General features: G+C 35.1%; 1 protein-coding gene across 1 annotated transcript in view; it reads left to right on the forward strand.

Annotated features, from left to right (window-relative positions):
* Window positions 1-23,810, forward strand: part of Hcn1 (hyperpolarization activated cyclic nucleotide gated potassium channel 1) — a 386,612-nt gene that overhangs the window by 319,509 nt on the left and 43,293 nt on the right. The window contains exon 6 of the mRNA XM_031360231.1: window positions 14,986-15,226. Coding sequence (XP_031216091.1) covers window positions 14,986-15,226 — 241 coding nt within the window. The remainder of the gene's footprint in view (window positions 1-14,985; window positions 15,227-23,810) is intronic.

Here is a 23,810-nt window from a genome sequence, read left to right on the forward strand (position 1 = left end):
TGTATGAGTGCTTGTTGGAGTGGAGATGAAGAAGAGGGTCTATTTTTAGTACAATCAGTTTTATACTGAATCTATTGAAGAAGAATGGCAAACCTAACAGTCAAGAAAGAGTTTAATGCCCTTACAAGCCAGTCTCCAAAGTTCAGAACCGGTCTATTTTTAAACAGTGGAGTGTGAGGAAATGTGTGCTGAGAATAGGTACAGATCATGTGTCCCAGGAGAATTTGAAACATCAGTATACTGCATTCTCATAGACCATGAAATGGGCTGAGGGTATCATTCTGTTCTCTGACCTTTAATTTGTAGGACAGATATTTTTAAAGCAAGGAAAAAATATTTGAATGAGTACTTAGTGTAATTCTGAATAACTTTTAAATGTCTATACTTCAGTATTTTAAAATGCTTCCTATATTTTATTTTGTTAAAATTAACAAAATAGGTGAGATGCATTGCATTGTAAAGCTATACCTGATGCCCAAAGTTATCACGTACTGATGTAACAGGCACAAGTAACAAAATGCCAAATTATCATGTACTTATGTGATTAGAGAAAGAAGATGTGTGTGACCATTTGGGGGTCCTAATTCCAAACAACACCTATAAAGAATTTATGTATTTTCTCTCTTTGTTTAGAGTTTTTTCATGTTGTTATTGTTTGAGATGGAAAACCACTTGCATTGATTTTTTTTTTTAAACCTGTGCAAGGTATTGACCAAGACATGACTGGAAAGGCAAATAAAAGGAAGCATGTGTCAGTTTCAAAGGAATGTCTCTATACTGGAAAAGACAGAAATAGAGTAAAATAGATGGGAAGGATGAAAAGAACGGGAAGTTAAAAGCAAAAACCCATTAAGAGAAATCCAGAAGATGCAGGAAATCACCCATAGTTAATTGGTAGAACAAGGCTACAAAGACAAAAATAACTGATAAAAAAAAAGTGTGTTCACGGAGACCAAGAGCACTCAGGGGAGGCCTCAAAGGAAAGGTTTACTCTGAACGTGAAAGCAAATGTGGATGGAATGTGACCAGAACAAAGAGTAGAAGATAAGATCCAGGGAAAGAGAACATGGTAAAACAGAGAAGTCTATACTAAATAAGGTTTCTAATTCAGTTTTTTTGTTGTTGTTGTTCAAGAAAGAAAGAAACAGACTGTTGAACAAAAAACTCTCTGCTCAACAATGGTTTAAGATAGAGGTTCGTAAAGACAAATTAAAGTCTTTTTTGTCATAAAACTTGTCTTTCACCATAACTAAGGTAATGGTGACATTATTGTTCATGATGTTAGAAAAGATGACTAAACAGTAGAGCTAACACTAAAATGATGAAGGTGATTGAAGACCAAATTTAAAAGTAGCCCTGATTAGACAGTGTAGCCATCAAGATTTATTAACATAGTTAGAAGGAAACTAAGATTTGAGATGCACACATTTAAAAGGTATTACCTTAATTTAGTCTGTGCCTTTGTGTGGTTCTCTGTCTCTCTGTGTCTCTCTGTCTCTCTGTGTCTCTCTGTGTCTCTGTGTCTCTCTGTGTCTCTCTGTCTCTGTCTCTGTCTCTCTCTGTCTCTGTCTCTCTCTCTCTCTCTCTCTCTCTCTCTCTCTCTCTCTCTCTCTCTCTCTGTGTGTGTGTGTGTGTGTGTGTGTGTGTGTGTGTGTGTGTGTGTGTGTGTGTATGTGTGTATGGTTGCGCCCAAGCTATGGTCTATATGTGGAAACAAGAGATCAAGTTGCAAAGAGATTTCCCTTTTCTTTTATTGTTTTGATGCCCAGAGTTGGGTAGTAATTTGTGGATCAATTTCAGGCTGGAGTTCTTGTTAACAAGTACCTGTGCTCACTAAGCTTTCTCATTGGCCCTAGCAGAAACATTTTCAGCAAGGTTCTCCACTGATCCAAATGCAAATTATTTGCTTTGAATATTTTTAACTTAGAGCTATGAATTGAGAATATTACACAAAACAAATCTGTATTTTTAAAACTAGCACTCCAAATACATATATGAGTTATAAAGCTTCTTATTAAATCATGAAAGTAGTCACAGATTCTCATTTCGTACTTAGCTTTGGAAGATTGTCTTAGCATCTATGGAATAAGATGATTGCCTGAGTGCCTCTTCTGTTGCCATGATAAAATACCTAAGAAAATCAACTTGAGTAAGGGTTTACTATGGCTTCCAGCTTCCGGGAATATAGTTCTGCTGTGAAGAAATCATAGCAGACCAAGAATGTGCATGGTGGCAGGAGCAGGAGACTGGCTAGTGACACTGAATCTACATTAGTGGAGAGAGAACTGGAAATGGATTCTAGGATACAAAATGTCAAAATCTGACACCAGTATCCTATGTCTTCCAACAAAACTCTACCACCTAATGGTTACACAGCTTTCTGAAATGGTGCTGCCAGCTGGGGAGCAAGTATTCAATTCTGTCAATCTACAAGAAACATCTTACATTCAAACCACTACAGTGATGAATGTCATTTAGAAGTAATACTCATGGTGGTAGTGTTTAGTGAGGGTGCAATGGGAAATTGCAATGATAAAGATGATTGTCTGATAATAACACTGATTTTAAAACATACTTTTAGGGAAAACAGTATGTCAAGTGTTTGAGGAACTTTGCTTTTGATATCACATCATCAAATAAAACATATTATTGCCACTATAGGATAGCATGTCAGTATAGATGAATCTCTCTATAGATTGTGAGATGACATAGAAAAATGACAGAGACTCATCAACACGTGCAAAGATCTGAGCCTACCAATGTGCTGATATAATGTATATATTGAAGATCAGATGTCACAAGACTAATAGTAATGGAACACTGTGTTTTAGTTAAGATTCTCATGGCTGTGCTGAAACACCACGGCCAGAAAGCAAGCTGGGGAGGGAAGGGTTGCTTAACTGATACTTCTTCATTGTAGTCTATCACCAAAGGAAGTGAGGGCAAGAACTCAAGCAGAGCTGGACCAACAGGCAGGAACTGATGCAGAGGCCATAGAGAGGGCTGCCATAAGACTGGCTGTTTCAAGTGCTCTTCTGGATAAGCTGGATTCCCAGAAAAGTAGGCTTCAGTGAATGCTCTGACAAAGTGAGAGTGCAAGCAGGCTAAGAACAAACACAGCCTTCCTTACTCCATTACCTTTGTAAAGGCCTCCAGGCAGAAGGTATGGCCCAGATTAACATCAAAGGCATGTTGTCTTCCTGCCTCTAGATTTGTTTCACAGGTGTGCCCTCCATTTCTGGACTGTAGTTTATTCCGGATATACTCAAGTTGACAACCAAGACTTGCCATCACACACTATGACATGGAACCTTTGAGAGCCCTAGAGTGCTTAGAAGTTTGAGAATTTAAAAATTAACTCCCCTACCCTAGTAATCCACATGATTTATGTTCTTATAACATATTTTAATTTTCTGAACCACTTTACCGTAAATTTTGAACTTTAGAAATTGTATGAGTAAAAAACAATAGATGCTTCACACTACTTAAATTAACTTGAGAGAAAATATGTTTTAAACTAATTATAAGTAAGTGAGAACACATTTGTTGGGGAGAAAACAATGGTGCCAAAGAGGAAAGTTTCATATTGTAGTATGATTATGTAATATTATATTTAGTGATACAAATTACTTCCACAGTTGTTTCCCTGAATAAAAAATTCATAATAATTGTTTGTTATAAATAATTAAAATATGAAATACAATATTTCATTTAAGTAGAATTTTACTTATTTTCATTCCCATTATATACCACATCTGCATAAGATATATAGCATGCATATGCATAAACTCTTACTTAAATTTCTTTTTTCAAACAAAATAAAATTTAAAAGTTACAGCAAACATCAAATCATCTGCAATTTATTTCTTCATATTTAAGCAAACTTAATTCCTTAAAGCAAAATGATGTAACTCTTGTGCTTAGTGATGAGACAAGTGGGCTAGATTCTGGAGCAATATAAAAATAAAAATTATAGAATAAGAGAATAAGTACTACTAAAATACAAAGTCAGTCACCAGCTACTAGCTCTGGAATTACGACTTCAAATATACAAAATGTCTCATGGTAATAATCATAAACACCTGGCAAAACAGGATGAGGTGTATAAAAAGACATTATATAACATGAAAATATTTTCTGGTTTTAAAATCATTCCAAAGTTTTATATCTATGTATGTCAATGAACCAAAAAAAAAAAAAAAAATGATTCCTGCCTATAATCCTGCCTATAATTTGATCGTGGCCACTTTTATTTATTTTTTATTTTATTTTATTAGATATTTTCTTTATTTACATGTCATACAATATCTCCTTTCCCAGTTTCCCCTCCAAAAATAACCCAAAAAACATAAAAACAAAAATCAACAAGAAGAACAAACCCCTGCTCCCTTCCCCCTCCCCCTGCTTGCCACCCCACCCTCTCCTGCTCTCCTGGAATTCCCCTACACTGGGACATAGAACCTTCCTTCATATGGCCTAGGGCCTCTCTTCCCATTGATAACTGACTTGGCCATCCTCTACTATACATATGCTGTTGGAGCAATTAGTCCCACCATGTGTACTCTTTGGTTGGTGGTTTAGTCCCTGGGAGCTTTGAGGGTACTAGTTAGTTCATATTGTTGTTCATCCTAAGAGGTTGCAAACCCTTCAGCTCCTTGGGTCTTTTTTCTAGCTCCTTCATTGGGGACCCTGTACTCAGTTCATTGGATGGCTGTGAGCCTCTAATTCTGTTTTAGTCAGGTACTGTCAGAGCCTCTCAGGAGATAGCTATATCAGGCTGGATTTTCTTTCTTCAGTCTCTGCTCCCTAGTTAGTCTCTTCAACTCCTTCCATGGATATTTTGTTCCCCCTTTTAAGAAGGAATGAAGTGTCCATATTGTGGTCTTCCTTCTTCTTGAGTTTCTTGTGGTTTGTGGATTGTACTTTGTGTATTCCAATCTTCTGGGCTAATATCCATGTATCAGAGAGTGCATAACATGTACGTTCTTTTGTGATTGAGTTACCTCACTCAGGATGATACTCTCCAGATCCATCCATTTCCCTACAAATTTCACAAATTCATTGTTTTTAATAGCTGAGTAGGACTCAATCTTTACCAATCCTATATCTGATAGAGGACTGATATTCAATATATACAAAGAACTCAAGAAGTTTGACTCCAGAGAACCAAATAACCCTATTAAAAAATGGGGTGCAGAGCTAAACAAAGAATTCTCAACTGATGAAAACTGAATGGCTGAGAAGCACCTAAAGAAATGTTCAACATCCTTAGTCATCGGGGAAATGCCAATCAAAACAACCCTGAGATTTCACCTCACATCAGTCAGAATGGCTAGGATAAAAAAATCAGGTGACAGCAGTTGCTGGAGAGGTTGTGGAGAAAGAGGAACACTCCTTCATTGCTGGCGGGATTGCAAGCTGGTACAACCACTCTGAAAATCAGTTTGGCAGTTCCTCCGGAAATTGAACATAATTCTACCAGAGGACCCAGCTATACCACTCCTGGGCATATACCCAGAAGATGCTCCAATATGTAGTAAGGACACATGCACCACCATGTTCATAGCAGCCTTATTTATAATAGCCAGAAACTGGAAACAACCCATATGTTCCTCAACAGAGGAATGGATACAGAAATCATGGCCACTTTTAAATTCAAGTTAATTATAACAATTTTGCATACTTATTGCAAATATTAAATAAGGTGATATCTACTGGTTTTAAAATTTCAAATCTAAGTTACTCTACATGGGTAAGTTATTATTTCTGTTCTTTCAATTCTTGCTGGGTGGCAGGTACCTTAAATAATTCAGGTAAAAAGATAAAAATTTATAGTTTGTATTAAAGATTCTACTCTAGAACAGAAATTGAGTATTACTTTTTGAAATATGTTTATAATGTATATATGTACATTGTACAAATCACAGCAGACAAAATTTGCTTAATAATCTTTATTTTTATTATTATTATTTTTTTACTTTTAGTTAACTTGGGAAGCCATAAGTAGAGAGAGCGGATACAGTAATTTATATTTTTTTAATGAGAGAAAGACCTAGTCAAACAGTACCTATTTCTACCACAATAACTATTTCCAAGACTGAAAATTAGTCTTTTGTTAAAATTTTAAGTTTCTAATCTGTGCAATAGTCAAACCCATAGAGACAGAAGTGCAGAGGTTGCCAGGTTAGGTGAGGCAAATTAAAGATCTTGTTTAAATTGTCATAGAGTTTTAATTATGATGAAAACATTTTCAGGTACGTGTAGTAGAGTGATAATTAAAGTTTCAGTTTATACTTGTAATCTTGATACTTTGAATGGTTAAATTTATAAATATTATATTATGTGTAAACAGCATGAAACTCAACATGTTCCCATAAAATGACACCCATCCTCCATCTTTAATCCTTATCTTCAGAACCATTGTCTTCTACCTGCCTGGGCACATTGTCATGTACACCAGCAATTGCAATGCCACCTTCTCCTCACTGAGTGAACCAACACACAAATGCTGCTTCTATATGACTCTCATTTCTCCCCAGACTGAAAACCTCACAAGGCCTCAAGGCATGCAGACTTTCCCATGTCTGTTGAGATTCATTATCACTAGATTTCTTGTAGCCTCCACATGCTAGGATCAGTGATACTGCAGTATTGGTACAGGCCTGTAGAAAGAGCAACTGCATTCTTCAACTTAAACCTAACTTCCTGTATTTTATTGGCATCTATGACAAGATGTGAAAGGCTGGATGGCTTTAATGACAGAGGCATTTATGCATACTTCCAGAAGCCTGGATGTCAAAACTGAGCCACTGGTAGGCTATATCATGGACTGCGCTCATATACAGTTACCCCAATTTGTTTTAAATCTATCATATTTGCATGTATTTTCTCTTAATGAATTTTTAATTGCTACTGTATACATTTTGGAGCTAAGCCTATGACACTGAACAACACATAAAATCCTAACCAATATAAATGATAGGTTTGTTTGATGCACAACTTGAAGAATGTTCATCTGGTAATTAACAGTATAGCTAGGTTTCAAAGCAGGTGTCACTGGAAAATGCTAGAGTCCACATTATTTTAAAGCAATTACCATCTAGTTTTCCTCTCTACTTACTGAGTTTTAAATATGTAATATAATTAGCATAAGTTGGACCCATTGGTTATGATAAAGAATGGTAGTGAGAGGCATGTTGTAATTTGGGGATTGACATAAAATTATAGAAAAGGGGAATCAAATAGAAATGTATACTATGTCTGCAGCTGTGTTGAGGTAAATAGCTTTAATTTTCTTTTTTCAGAAACAAAACTAAAACTAATTTGCTGATAATATATATACATATATATGTATATATAAAACGGGCTATAATATATGTTACTGGCTAGTCTCAATGCAATGGAAATTAAACAAAATTAAAATTGGGAAACTGTATACCACCGATGGTCACTCATGTTCTACCTGTAGCCCCCTTTTAGCTCCAATAATTAAAATATTAAAGATAAATGTTTCTTACCCTTGAAGTTTCTTTCATAGTATTTGACACTCAAATTATTTAACATTTACAATAAAATCATTCTGGAAGGCCAAAGAGGATGTTCCAATTAGAGAAACAGCCTGAAATCTTCCATCTTAGAGACACAGAATCAAGGGAAATATTTTAAATTTAAGTGACAGCAGATTTTTAAATTGTCATTCAACATCTAGGTACAGTTACAAAACATTTCTAAAACAATAAAGTGTCTTTTTCTGAGGTGAGTTTCTTATATATTTAAATATTTTGTAGTTTAGGAAAAAAAACATCAAATGAATGTTAGTTGCAATTTCTTTTTTTAAATTTATTTTTATTATATATTCTCTTTCTTTACATATCAAATGATATCCCCTTTCCTGGTTTCCCCTCTGAAAAAAAACTCATTTCCCTCCCCCCACCCCACTTCCTAGCACTGGCATTCCCCTACACTGGAGCATAGAACCTTCACAGGACCAAGGGCCTCTCCTTCCATTGATGACCAACTAGGTCATCCTCTGCTACATATGCAGCTGGAGCCATTAGTCCCACCATATGTACTTTTTGGTTGGTGGTTTAGTCCCTGGAAGCTCTGAAGTTACTAGTTAGTTTATAGTGTTGTTCCTCCTAAGGGGCTGCAAACACCTTCAGCTCCTTGGGTCCTTTTTTTTTTTTTAATTAGATATTTTCATTATTTACATGTCATATGATTTCTCCTTTCCCAGTTTTCCCTCCAAAAAACAAACAACAAACAAACAGACAAAAACAACAAGAACAAACCTCTGTTGCCTCCCCCCTCCCTATGCTTGCCACCTCACCCTCTCCCCTTTACTGGCCCGGGCATTCCCCTACACTGGGGCACAGAATCTTCACAGGGCCAAGGACCTCTCCTCCCATTGATGATCGACTTTGCAATACATGCTGCCAAAACAATCAGTCCCACCATGTATAGTCTGTGGTTGGTGGTTGAGTCCCTGGGAGCTCTGAGGGTACTAGTTAGTTCATATTGTTGTTCGTCCTAAGGGGCTGCAAACCCTTCAGCTCCTTTGGTCCTTTCTCTAACTCCTTCTTTGGGGACCCTGTAGTCAGTTGAATGGATGGCTGTGAGCCTCTACATCTGTATTAGTCAGGTACTGTCAGAGCCTCTCATGAGATAGCTATATTAGGTTGGCTTGTCCTTCCTTCAGTTTTTGCTCCATAGGTAGTCTCTGCAACTCCTTCCATGGGTATTTTGTTCCCCCTTTTAAGAAGGAATTAAACGTCCACATCCTTGGGTCCTTTCTCTAGCTCCTTCAATTTCAAAAGGGGGGGATTATATTTAGTTTTCTTTCAAAGTAACTTCTAAATCTTTTATTTTAATGCAATGTAAATTACAGCTCACTTTCAACTCTATTCTGTCAATAAAAGAGTTTTATTATGTATTACCCCTTGACGTTTTCAAAGCTATTTTTATTATTTATAATTAACTTATGTTGAATACATGCATACATAACTTCCTCCTTCAACCAGATTGAGGCTTCCGGGTACTCACTTATTTTAGGAAGCATACTTGACTATGTAAGTAGACTTTGAGTCATATCCCCTAAAGGTTTAGATTCAGGTTCTGTAAATCTGGATGGGAGCCTAGTATATTATGTTTTAGAAAACCTTAACATGACATAGAAATGTTTTGATTCTTTTTAAAAATTTTAATATCTATAATTTTAATATGATTTCTCAAGTGCTTTAGGTAATAATCTCATGCATATGACACCCTTCCAAGTTTGGCCACTTAAAATTAACTTTGGTTAGCCATTTCAATATACTTAGTGTTTATTCTTGGAGTCCTAGAGACTAAATCTTATTTAACATGGATCAAACTATACCATGATACAAATACTGTGTCACCAACACAAAAAGTTAATGACGGAGAGCAATGTGAGACCTATGAAATGCTTCTAGTTCCTTTCTTGTCAAAGAGAAGGGAGGAATTCAGGATAAGACAGATAAAAAATAGGAAGCTTTCTGACAGGACAGAAGGATATACTCAAGTGGACAAGAATAGCATTAGAAGAGTTCAGGATATGTCTGTCCTTAAGGTCAAGTTTTAGAGAAAGGATGAGCATTTGCTGCTTTTTCAGAGCACCTGGGTTCAGCTTCCAACACCCATTTGGCAGCCCTCAACTGTCTGTAACTACTGCTTTAGAATTCTGGTTTCTGCAGGCTCTGCTCACACATAGTGCACATGTATACATGTAGTAAAGATGTTCATAGACACAGTACTTTATAATACTCTTTACTATCCAGTAGAAACAGAATAGGAATTATAAGTCTCTTTTAAGTTTCCAGTAGTTTCATTAGTAATGAGAAGAAATATGAATTTATATGTGGTTATTTAAATTAGTTTCAGAATGCAGTATATGTAAAAAGCATCATTAAAGTGAGATTTTTTTTTTTTATAATCTACAGTACACAATCTGGAACGCAGTTTTTGTGTTTATAACACATCTTGATTTGGATGCCACATTTTCCTTAGAAACAACCTATATGTAGACTTCATGTACTTCACAACTCAAAAAAAAAATGTGTTTGCCTGTCCAAGATCTTCCAGATATATTTTTTTTCTGAATTTGACAAGTTTTGAACTTTTCACTTAAGCTGATTAGAATTCAGTAAGCTGGAAAATCAATTTTCAGGCATATTAGCCACACTTCAGTTATTCAGAAATTCCATATGTCTGGTGACCCCTCCACTGGTAGACAACAAAGCTCTAAGAATGACAGAATATTTCTCTAAAAATTGGCTTCATTTTTTGAATTTCATGTGATTTTTGTTGAATCATTTTTCTGAAACCTATTTGGCTCATCTCTATGATTCTGTTAATTATGTGACATTTGGTTTTTAATTATACATAAATGAGAAAATATAACTTACCCAATAAGCCATGAACCAGTGGTACTTACACATGATGTGGTAATAGTGCCCTTTGAAAACTACTGAAAGTTACCGTCTAGACCATTAGGAACAATCGTAAGCATACTGTGTGTATTTAACCTCAGCATGCTCAGGGAAGTCACCTGTAGCCTGTTTCCTCACAATCCAGATTTTTAAAAGGTTTCTCCTTACTATATTTGTTATAACATAAAAATTAAGAAAGATTCTAAATAACAAACATGTTGGCTATTATATTTAAGCACATCGATGGTAACTGCTAAAGCAAAATAAATGTTCACATATATAAGTAACAACATGTCAAAGTAAGAACAAATACAAACATTCTTCTTTGTCATTTGATTCCTGCATTATGCCCTTTTGTAAGAGCTGGAGGGATAGAAGCGACCACGAAAACAAGGCCCTCTAAATCAACATGATTTGTTTATAACCTAGTATTTATAGTACTAATTTATAATATTTCTAATTTAAAGCATTACAAGGGAAACTTTGTATTATTTTCCAAGAATTAATGTTTATTCACTCTGCTGTCCCAGACCTGGTCTTCAGAGGGGAACTGGAGAACGTATTTGGTAAAATGGGCAGGAGAAAATGCCCTCTGGGAGCCAGAGTGGCTGCTCTACTTTTTCTGAGCAATTTCAGATTCAGGTAAACTTTTTCTCAAAAGAGTAATTACGCTTCACATCCTGTACATTTACTTGAGATGGTTTTGAAAACATATTACAGAAAATACAATCTTGCCATTTATTTTTTTATTGTCCATTTTTGTTTTCAAAATGTATCATGATATCTGCAACAATTAGCATCAGTAATACACCAAGTCTATTCCCAAGAACTTGATATTGTATAGTCCCCCAAACTATGATTTTTCTCCTGAATTTTGAAATTATTTTTGGACTTTTCTTTATGACAACTATTCATAGTTATTTCTTTTTATAAAAGTTTAATTACCAATCCCCTTTTATGAGTAGATGTTCAAAATAATTTTCTATTACAGAATATTGAAAGGGGAACAATATATTTTAATGTTGCTTAGAAACATTAAAAGCCATTGAAATTAAAGATATTACTATTATCTATGCAACTTATATTCTTTTGAAGGAAATTTCTGTAGGGAAATATTTTGTTTCTTCCTTGTTTTTGCTGATGTGAATAGAATGAAACATCTCATAATTTGAGAAAATTTTGGTTTTGATTAATATAAACAATAAAAACAAAAACCAATACAAGTTAAATCTCTTAAGATATCTACAATTTATGTTCATATTGAATGGGTCATGAACTGACGATAAATATGATTAATTTGAATGTTGACTAAAAGATATTTTTCTTAATTTTAAATGAATTAGTTATTTAAAATGTGCTTAATACTGTGACTTGTGAACTAAGTCCTCTGAGACAATCTAAGTATCATTCATATTTCAGTGTTTTTTAAACCAATCTCCTGTTCCATGATCTCATGCAGAATGCCACACCTCACTGAGTCACTCTTTCTTATGGCCTTCTGAGCTCAGAGAGGTTCCCGACTGTCTTGGATATGAGACAGACTTACTATTACAGATATTCAGAAAAAAAATAGCAGCAATGAAACACCTTTGCATCACACTATGTAAAGGATATGTGCTACCCAAACTAGGTATATTTCAGTCAGTTTAATTAAAAACATCATTAAATAAATTTCTATTTTATTACCTTCTTTGAATTAAACTGACTAGAGTATACCTAGTTTTAAGAGCACAATATTTAGTATTCACCTGGGGTAAAGAGGATGATTTTCCTCCTCAAGGACATCTTCAAGTTCAAAAGAGCACTGTTTTTAATAGTGGGAGGGAAAAATAAACGAAAAATTCAGCTGAAATCAGAAACTAAACAAAATAGCAAAGAGAATGATATTAAATGTGATATTTGGTCAACATAAGCCAAACCCAAATGATGCCTAGTTAAGTCTGTAATGAATTGTACCAATGGCAACTTTATTTCACCTAGTACTGAAGAGGTTAGTACTAGAGTCTAAGGTATGAATCTGTAACAGTGTTCAGCTCCTAGTGAACACTGCTTAAGCATGTGTCAATATTAATGAAAAGGGAAAGAAAAGAAGGAAGGAAAGAAAGAAGGATGGAAGGAAGGAGAGAAAGAAATGGAAGACTAGAAGGCCAGGGGAATGATGAAGGAAAGAGGTTTTAGTCAAGGTAAGAAAACTTCTTTTCTTCTTGTTAGGAAACAGTTAATACTTTGAGAATGCTTTTGTCAAACAAACAGTGTGGAAAACAAGTACCATGCACATACAAAAGATGTCTGTTTCAGAGTTGTAAATATCCTGTAGATATAACATGAAAATAACAGACAAAATGGAGTTAATAAACAACAGGTATATGCCAATAAAATGAGAGGACATATGAAATGACAGAATAATATTGTATGGAAAACTTAAAGATGAGATAATTTCAGAAGAAGTACGGACCCCAAATAGTGTACTTTGTGTTATCAGTTGGAACTATTTTAAATTGAACTAAGGTTTTCTAATTTGTGCATAAAATATGCAAATTATAGATGTTTATGGGATGTTTATTACCTGTCTTTAATGTGGACTCTTTAAACTAAGGTAAATGCACTAATTTTCTTCAAACATTTGTCTTTTATGGCACAAATATTCAAAATTAATTATTCTAGGTCTCAGAAATGTAGGGTGGTTGTGGTTGTTGTTCCTGTTGCTGCTATTGTTGTTGTTGCTGTTGCTGTTGCTGTTGTTGTTGCTGTTGCTGCTGTTGTTGCTGCTGTTGATGTTGCTGCTGTTGCTGTTGCTGTTGTTATTGCTGCTGTTGATGTTGCTGCTGTTGCTGTTGCTGTTGCTGTTGATGTTGCTGTTGCTGTTGTTATTGCTGCTGTTGATGTTGCTGCTGTTGCTGTTGTTATTGCTGCTGTTGATGTTGCTGCTGTTGCTATTGTTCTTGCTGTTGCTGTTGCAGTTGCTTCAGTCATGGTCATCATTTGGTGAAATAAGCACATGATAATTTCCTCATCATATATAACTTAGTGCTCTGAGCTCATCACTTCTTATCTCTCTTTCTCTCTCAGCTTCTATGGAATTAACTGTTTCAAATTCCACATCTGAGGAAACTCATGTGCCATGTTTCTTTTTGTCCATAGCTTACTCTTATCCTAATGATCTCTGGTAATATTCGTTCTTACAAAGGAAAGGAATTTAATCCTTTTTTCTGACTGAGCAATGCTCTGTTATGTTTATCTGATAAATTGTCTTTATTCAACACTTAGAAATTTTGACCTATGCCAAGATGATATGGTAATTTTGTGAAATAGTACCAAGCAATCTTGTCTCTACAAAACGCTTTGGAATACTCTAATCTAGTTAATAGTCCATGCCATGGTGCCCCCTTTCACCTCTTTGGAAAGGTGACTTTAGGTTTTATGCTTCTTCAATAAGATTATAAATTCAACCCAACCCTAGTTTTTTGATAATCTTTCATGAAATAACACTTGATGCTAGTTTCTTTTATGAAGGAGTTACCAAGAAATGCCATAATGATAACATTACATCACCATTGCTTATACCAATATGTGCCACAACACAATTTCCTATATCCTCATTTTAGCCCAGGGAAAACAAATATTTCTAATCTGAGCTAAAATCTGAACAAAATAGAGCCAAGCATGTACATTGTATGGCTGTTTAGACAACTAATAATGAAACAGGAAAAAGAGAGATCCTCTTTCCAATTCAGACTCCAGTGTGTGATTTAGAAATGGGGTTTGTTCAAACCAAGAAGAAATCAGATTTCATCTACAATCTTTCATTGATTGCCTTTGGTAACATCTCTTCCCTGTTTCCTTTGCTCCAATGTGAATCGTATTTTTAAAAATGCAAACTGAGTGCATCTGTCTTCTCCCTTCATAACTCCAGCTGGTGGGGGTACCAGGTAGGTTGTTTAGCATCATGAAACAAAGGACAAGCTGGGCGGTGGTGGCACATGCCTTTAATCCCAGCACTTGGGAGGCAGAGGCAGGCGGATTTCTGAGTTCGAGGGCAACCTGGTCTACAGAGTGAGTTCCAGGACAGCCAGGGCTACTCAGAGAAACCCTGTCTCAAAAAACAAACAAACAAACAAACAAGCAAAAAAAGGAAACAAAGGACAAGTTCCATTATACCTAGTCCTTATAGGACATTGGATTTTCATTGAATAATATGAAGTGAAGCTTAAGATTCCACATTTAAGCTGTAATTTCAAATGCAAAATGGTATATAAATAAGGATAATAAAACTGATATTTTTACTATTTAATTAACATACTATTGGATACTAATTGTATTTCTCTTCTACACTGTGTGAGTGAAATTTAAAAAAAATTAAAAAATCAAAACAAAACATTATACTGGTGACATATGTGAGTTACAATTTATATATCTTTATACAGATGTAAATTAGCCATTACTCGGTACATACATGTTTTTAAATGCTGAACTTATACTCTTCTCCCAGCTATGACTGATATGTCCTTTTCTGTGTGCTCACTCTTGTCACATTTAGGAAATAGTCAACTTCAACTGCCGGAAGCTGGTAGCTACGATGCCTCTTTTTGCTAACGCGGATCCCAATTTCGTGACGGCCATGCTGAGCAAACTGAGATTTGAGGTGTTCCAGCCTGGAGACTATATCATTCGAGAAGGAGCTGTGGGGAAGAAAATGTATTTCATCCAGCACGGTGTTGCTGGTGTCATCACCAAGTCCAGTAAAGAAATGAAGTTGACAGATGGCTCTTACTTTGGAGGTTAGTAAACACACAGCGCAAGGCCTCTGAACACACGGAGGCCTTGGAGGCGTCTCATGTTTTGTGATGTCGGAGATGAATTTTTATTTGAGTTCTGGCAGAAGCACTTGGAATATGTCTATATTTGAAGGTGCCCAGTTCCATAGAGGTGTTTGTATGAGTGTATTGATGAGACAAAAGTTGCAACCAGTTTACGTGGAATCAGATAATACTGGCTGAAAACACACACAGAAATGACACATACTGTTTCTTATTCAAATGTCCCCAGAGTGTTGGAAGACTCTTTGTCTAGCAGTTACAAGGTTTTCCTATATTGTTCTATCAAGATTTTGAGTTTTTGTCATTTTTTGTATGTTCCTTTGTTTTAATATACTATACATAAGAAGCAACTTTCTTCTTTGACTTTCTAACGATTCATAGGTGTAGCAAATAAAGCAGGAAAGCCTAGAAGTCTGTCTTTAGATTTATTGCTAAAAGTTACCATCATCATTGTTGCTCCCATTATAACTGACAAAATTCAAGGAATTGCTTGCAGCACTAGGCAAAGGAGAGACGTCCATACGGTGTTTGGGCAGCAGCTTATGTTGCTGAAAGGCCTGCATATTTGGTTTATTTTTAACATGGCTATTGTAAAGTTCATGATTATGAATATGTTCAGCAGAGTGTGTGATTATAAAATGACTGGGTGATACTATGATAAAAAAAAGTTGAAAAATTTAAAGCACACTATAATTAAGACTGGATTCGTGGGGCCAGCAAGATGCCATAGCAGGTAAAGGCACTTGCTCCCAAGATGGATGATCTAACTTGGATCCCTAAAAATCCACAAGATAGAAGAGAACTGACTCCAACAAACTGTCCCCTGATCCTCACACAAGCTCTTTTGCACACATCTCCCTCAAATGAGTATAAATAAATGAATGAATTAAATGAGTGTGGAAATGTGTTTGTGTTAAAATGACAAGCATTAATACACTACACCTATATTAAGTATCATGAGCAAGGTTCCTTCAAAGACTAAGTCAGATGGGTTCAACCTCTGGTGAATCCAGCATTCCTGTGAAGGTTACTGTGATGAGTCACAAGATCATGCCCAGTATACAAATATTTTTTCCTGTTATGTGACTTAGTGATGTTACATCTTTGTCCAGGAGTGTGGTACAGCTATAATTTTTAGTATTGTGATTTATATAACCTTGTAGATCATGTTGTATATTAGCTTTTGCTAATCTTTTAGGAAAGTAAATTCAACTTAATCCAAATCTTCCCAATTCTTACCTTCTTCCCGGTTTGTATTTCCTCCATAATGCCATCTTACACTCCATCAGCAATATTTTCTTATGTGCTCTGAATAAATCTTCTTAGACTTTATGTCTTAAACTTCATGAACTGAGCACTTTTGATATTCAGTCCTAGATCCTCTTGAAACTTGCTTGTTGGCAAATTAGATTATAGTAATGTGTTTTGTGAGGAAGAGCCTGATAATAAAGCACTGCTCTCCTCTGTGCATATAATGCTCAGAGAGCCCTAGCTGTACAAATTACTACTGTTGATGTTGGACACAACTGGGTTATTCTACAGAGAAATTTATTTATTTATTCCTTATTTATTAACTTTTTAAATCTGCATATGAAATATAACCTAACTATTTTAAGGCTCACATTGTTCAGAGGTTCCATCACATGTTACCTATGTGTCCTTTAAAGTGGGGTTTTAGAGGTTTGTTCTTTACTCAGATTGTTTTGTATTTTTCTGTTCAGTGAGCAAAAGGCTCTTGGTGAACATTTTTCTTTCAGCTTAGAGTTCTCTCTGTATGTCCAAAGAGTCCTTCATTCATTTGTTGGATGCCACTGTATTGAATCAAGACTTTGTCACTAAGAATATCCATGCTACTATTCTAGCATTGTATCCAATGTATTTCTTAGCTAATTAAAGCACTGTTGCACCCATCAATTTGTGGATGGACACAGACACACACACACACCTGTTATGTGCACAAAGACAACACTATTTTGTAAATGTGCATATGTTTGTTTCTATAACTATCTGCATCTATATAAAGCTAAAATGAGTTCCTACTGTTGTTTTCAAATTTAATCCATTACCATGTCTGACAGTCTAGTTCAATCCCTAGTGTATTTATAGTTTCTTCATTTAATAGCCACGATACCATGTCCCTTATAAATCTGTGTTTAATTTAGGCACACAGATATAATTATATGTATAAGCTAGAGTACAGTTGTATGTATATACTTTGCCTTCATTCTCACAGACTCCATGGACTTCCAAAGGCACCGAGGTTAGCATCACTTTCTCCAGCCATCTCACAGACACTGTGCCACACAGTTGTAATATTCCTGCAGTTGTTTGTCACACTCTGCACATTACCCAATGTCTTAGGGTTTCTATTGCTGTGATGAAACACCATGATCAAAAGGCAAGTTTGGGGAGGGAAGGGTTTATTTGGCTTACACTTCCGCCTGAACTCAAACAGTGCAGGAACCTGGAGGCAGGAGCTGATGCAAAGGCCATGAAGGGGTGATGCTTACTGGCTTGCTCTAAATGGCTTGTTCAGACTCTTTTCTTATAGAACCCACGACCCCCAGCCCAGGGGTGTCACTATCCACAATGAACTGGGTCCTCCCCTCCCCATGCAATCACTAATTAAGAAAAAGCCCTACAGGCTTCCCCATGGCCCTATCTTATAGAGGATTTTTTTTCAATCAAATGACTTTCACATGACTGTAGTTTGTGTCAAGCTGACATAAATCTAATTAGCATTCCTAGTAATGCTCTGACCTCATAAATTGCTTCTCAGTTTGCATATAATAAAACTTGCTCTGTGTTAAAGAATTCCACATGTTTAACAGATGATCATTGTCCCATATACACCCTCATTTTAATATCAAATCTCACCACTCTTTAAAAAGAAAGAAAAACAAAATACCCTGTATATCGTTTACTGGGTCCTATCCCTTTTAGACCTGTAACAATCACTGTTATGTTTAAATTGATCCTCCAATTTCACTGTAAGATGCAATTATGAAGAAAATTGTGGAGTTTGACATTGCCTTTTTAGGAAGTGACCTGAATAGAGTATCATATTAGCTATAGGAGCTATGTTACTAATTCTTTGGGGTTTGCTTCTTGGCAAGCTTGTTTTCTCCATGAAGAGAATTTTTTTCTGCATTTCCAATTGACATACATGAAAATTCCTTTTTACTGTCTTGTTTCACTAGCAGACAGAACCAGTATTTGGTTGAATCAAAGAGGTGAGAGGAATATTGTTATCATGACACTCATCTGGCAAAGAACAATCTACATTTTTGCCATTAAACATAATTCTAGTTAAAAGGTCTTTTTAAAAAAGATTTAGGCATATTATGATGTTGAGAGCAGTTTCCATGATTATTTTAAATAATAAATGGAATATCTATCTTTTCCACTTTTTCTGTGCGATTTAGAATAAGTATGTTTATTTTTATTTTGTTGTTATGAGTTTTTAAATTCTAAATAAAATAGAGGATATTTTCTTTCATTCATTAACTTGTTTTGTAGTTGATTACATTTATTGTGAATATAGTTTCATGATTAATTAATTTTATAAGAGATATTATTTTCTCTTTTTCTATCCCTTAATGTATTGTTTAGGTTTTTGAATTAAGTTAATTCATACTTCAAAAATCAATTTACAAGTTTCTATCTCAGTTCCTATTTTCTGAAAAATTATTTTGTAGAATTGGTCTCATTGCTTCCTTAACCATGTTATAGAATTCTCTAATGAAAACATTGGGACCGAGGATTCATTTTTGCAAGGTTATTACATATTTATTCAATTTCTTTATACCACAGATACAATGTTTACTCAGCTTACCCATTCTTTACTGTGCAAATTTGGTTAGTATGATTCATCTACAACCTTATTCAACGCTATCATCAGTAAAAGTTCTGAGTAAATGATCATGGAGCAGGTGCTTGATGTCTATTGGGCAAACTTATGGGCAATAGAGATACTGGAATGAGTAAAGGAGATCAAATATCCTGCAATTGTCTAATCTTTAACTTGTGGTTGCTTAAAGGAAATCAGAAATGACTAAAACTGTAAGCTGTTTTATTAGACAATGAAGAGAAATACTTTAGGAAACTTAAAACAGGGAATACACAAAATTTCTCCCATCCCCTACAGCCTTGGGAGGAATTAGAATGGAGGGAAGTGGGATTAAGGAAGTTCAAGGCTTCCAGGTCAGTAGTAATGGTAAAGACAGAATTAGGACCTATGGAATTTGCTTTCACTGTTCAGGTCAGCTGGATGGTGAGGTAGTAGATGCTCAAAGAGTAAGCTAAGGGAGAAACTGGCTGGCTGGTTGGGGAAAAGAATTCCCAGACTCCTCTTGATTCCTCTTTGGAGATAAACTCTATAATCTTAAAGTTCTCTTTCAACTGAGGATATTAAAGTCTCTCCGAAAACATTTGAGTCCTCTGATTTTTACATACTTTCTGCCTGTTTTCCACGAAGTATCCTGAGCCTTAGGTGTAGGGGTAGTGTGGTAGATGTATCAACTAGGGATGGGTATCTCATTGTTCTTTGTATTTTGACCAGGTGTTGATTTCTGTAATGATATCCAGAAAAAAATAATAGTAATAAAGGAAGCATCTTTGAGAAGGGATGAAAGTTATATTTACCTGTGGATTAGAATAAGTATCTAAAATGCAGCTAGATTACAATGGTTTAGGAAAGTAAGAATGCGCTAGATTCTGTGGCCTTCTCAGTCATGGCTAGTTAGCCAGGTTTACAATACTAGACATGAATTTGTTCTATATCTATATCTATATCTATATCTATATCTATATCTATATCTATATCTATATCTATATGGCAACAGTAAAAGGCAGAAAAATAAATAATGAAACAATAGAGATAATACTTAAAGGGAAAGGAGACTTTGGAGGCAAAGGAAGGGGAACATGAGAAAGATTCATAGAGGAGCAGGGGATAGTTATAGGAGATTGAAAGTGATCCTAGTATATTACATATATTTATAATAGTTCATAATTAAACTCATTATTTCTTACAATTAACAAATGCTAATAAAATGGATAAATGAATCTCTATATAACACATAAAGGAACTAAGAGTCATATCATGCTGTTAATCTGGCTGTATACATGAAAGAAGACAAATCTCTGCTTAGGATTTTAATTTCAGATATCTATGTGTTCTGACTGTGGAACATCTGCTCCAGAGGGGCATTATTCTCCTCTAGGATGTAGATGGAACATTTACACAGGTTTCACTTTCTCTTCAAAGATGCCAATTATCCTTTAATGTCGGCATTAGCAAAGGTCTTTTGAAATCACTTCTTATGCCCTATCTAGTCTCCATTAAAGTAATCATAGTGTTAAAATTCTAGAGAATAGGTAAAACCATTACATATCTCATTAAAATGTTAAATTATATATCACTGCATCAAAATTTTGTGATTTAAAGAAAATTTGCTGTATTCCTAGAATAATATATTTAGTTATTTTTATGAGCTTTATTATTCAATTACCTCTTTGGAGCATTCCACTCCAAAATGAGGTCATCTCACGTTCCGCTGCCAGTGTGTGATTCATAAGCTCTTATGTCATTGTAAAAAGAAACAATACACTAATGAAGGAAATATTTCCTCTAATGAGTCTTCAATCCTGCTATATAGTGTCTGACAGTTGACTACAAATTGGAAGAGAGAATCTGATTTTAGCTACTTACTATGGAAACACATATCGTTAAAATTTCTACTTTCCAGAATACATTGAGCCAGATAAAGCTCATGTGACATTTTAAAACTTAAAAAACAGGATGAAACAAATAAAACAAACAAAAAAAAAGCAAATAAGAATAGACCACTAGTCAACCTCATCACTGGGACCAGTCATGAGTTCTCAGAGGACTAAAAACTTTGTAGGTTATTCCATCTCTCCTCCATTGTGTTCTTCAAAAAATGATACCTTCTTTGAAGAGGGTGTGAAGAACCTGTTGGTGGTGAAGTCACCATTTTATTTGTTCAAGTTCCCATGCTTCATTTGCCAAGAAGTCTAGTCAACGACAAAGCAATTCATATTTTTCTAGTTGTTAGCTTTTGCATCCCTTTCTTAAATCCTTTCCTCCAGGCCAAGTGAAGTGAATGTTTCAATGCTGGCAAGACAGCTCTGAAAACTCTTTCTGAAGGCTTTGGCCTATTTGGAAATAAATCATAGTTCATTTGTGTGGGTTCTTAGTCCTATTAACAAAAGAACTTACATTCAGGGAAAAAAAAACAACTCAAAGACCATTTTGTGTTTAGAGATTGAGAGAAAAAGAACAAGGTTTACAAACAGTAAATCTTATAGGAAACTTGGAAGGAACAGGAGGAGATGGAGAAGAGAAGGGAGAGCTATGCTTCTTTTGTTAAAACTTAAGAAATCAGACATGTCTGAAGATGAAGACCAAGAACAGAATTGCTTGCCTTCAAAGTCTGTATCCTAAAGTTTCCAGATTGGTTTCTGTCTCATGTTCTCAGTAATTGGATAGAAAACAAATGTTAACCTCGATCCTAATTCCACTGTTCTGTTGCTTTATAAAGTCATTTACAAATGAATCAGCTCATATAAAGATGAACATTATGGCATATGAAGATGAACATTATGGCATATTATTTAGAAGTAATAGTATCTGTATCAAAATTAATAGAACGTGGGGAGAAGAAAGCTTTCAAAGTCCCCATAACTGTAGATGTTTCTGTATTCATGGAGTGGTTCATGAGGAACTTTATTTGAAGTCTTTTTACTTTAGTGATAAAAGCTAAATTTTAGTCCCATTTTTTTAAAAAAAATCTCCATAAGCCAAGGATGCCTACTAAAAGTGTAATTTTTACTCATCCCTATTTGTGCAACATATACTTCTAGAGTTCCTCAATTTTAGTATCTATCAATATCTGGGGAAGGGGCTTTTCCTGAAGTGAGTGGTTCTATGGCAAGCTGAAATAAGCCTAGCAGGTTATGATTCACCTTGAAATAGAACCTTTCCTTGGGATTTTAAAATGCATTTTTTCCTCTTTTTGGAAAATATAAGTTAATGTTTTGATTATCAGCACTCTTGTTATTTACATTTTGTTTGGGTTATTTAAATTCTATGTTTTTACTAATACGCTAACATTATACCATTAAATGAATTTCTCATGATGAAGAACTGACGGGTGGTTTCATCTCCTGCCCCAAAGTTAGTATGCATACCACAGGAGGTTGAAAGAAGCATGACTTTCACTTCAGCTCACCAGAGGAACCACTGGACAGAATATATACCACCACTATGGAGAACCTCAGAGAAGTCCACTTCTTGGAATGATTTTTTAAAAAGTTTTCTCTGTAGAGTAAACCTGCAATTGTGATTGAGAGTAATCACTAAGCCCTTACTCTCAAAGGTCAATTCATATCACCTCTCTTTGCCTTGCCTGGATCACATGAGTTCTAAGAGAAGTCTCAGATTCTGCTCATGGGTTATGTCCCACATTGCATCATCCTGGGATGTATCTGAATCAGTTGTATTGAATGTATCTCAAAATAATAATGTCAGAAGCCTCAGACAGTGGCTCCAAAATTATGAACAATCTGATCCAAACTATTTTTCTAAACTTTTTGACAATTCCCTAGAAAAACTTATACTGGACATCAATAAACAAAGACAATTCTTTTAGATGCTAATGTGCTTTTTAATGCATCTCATCTTTTTAGTCTGCTACGTGCTCATCAAATGTGTAAGCTATGTCTCAAGTGTAATCTCTTGTATATCTGCTTAGGGCTTTACTTCTGGTACTCTTACTCTCATAGCACGCAATCTGTTCAATCATTTTTTTTTTTTACTACTCTCAAGTACTAAATTAAGGATTTTCTGAGATTAAGACCTTTTTTAAAATTTAAACCATGGAACTGAAGCAAAATGACAGACAGTCATCAACACTAAGATTCTTGCACTGTGAGTGGACTCCTAAGAGATGAGTAGGTATGGGGTATATTTCAACTTGACTCCACTTTCAGCTGTTACACTTTCTTTCAAGACCCAACAACACTCAAGAAACATTCAAGTACCACATTCAGTTTAGATGATCCCTGTGTTAAGCTATGTTTTCATTTAAAAAACATGAAACCAGCATAAAGCTAATGAGAAATTGAGCTAAAGAAAAATAAAGGAAGCATAGGGTCCTAAGAAATTCAAAGGCAAGGCATCTAAAATTGTTTTCTAATTTTGAACTAACCTCACTACCTTAAGGATTAAATAATATAGCTCTATAATATAAGACAGCAGGATCTGAAAACTATACTGTCCAGAAGACTTGTCTATGGGGTTATAAGTGGTTGCTGGTCATTAAGGTAGTCACTGACCACATACAGTCATTTCTTCTAACTCTGCATATTTAATAAAGATAATGCTAATTTGTTGATATCTTTATATTTAATACCAAGCCCCGAACATAATTTTTACTAGGTAAACCTATGTTGCATCAAATCTAACTGTAAAATATTTTGAATGTAGTTTTTTGAGTGGTTGTTTTTGTTTGGTTTTAGG

This window comes from Mastomys coucha, unplaced genomic scaffold (assembly GCF_008632895.1).
Source record: "Mastomys coucha isolate ucsf_1 unplaced genomic scaffold, UCSF_Mcou_1 pScaffold8, whole genome shotgun sequence".
NCBI lineage: Eukaryota > Metazoa > Chordata > Mammalia > Rodentia > Muridae > Mastomys > Mastomys coucha.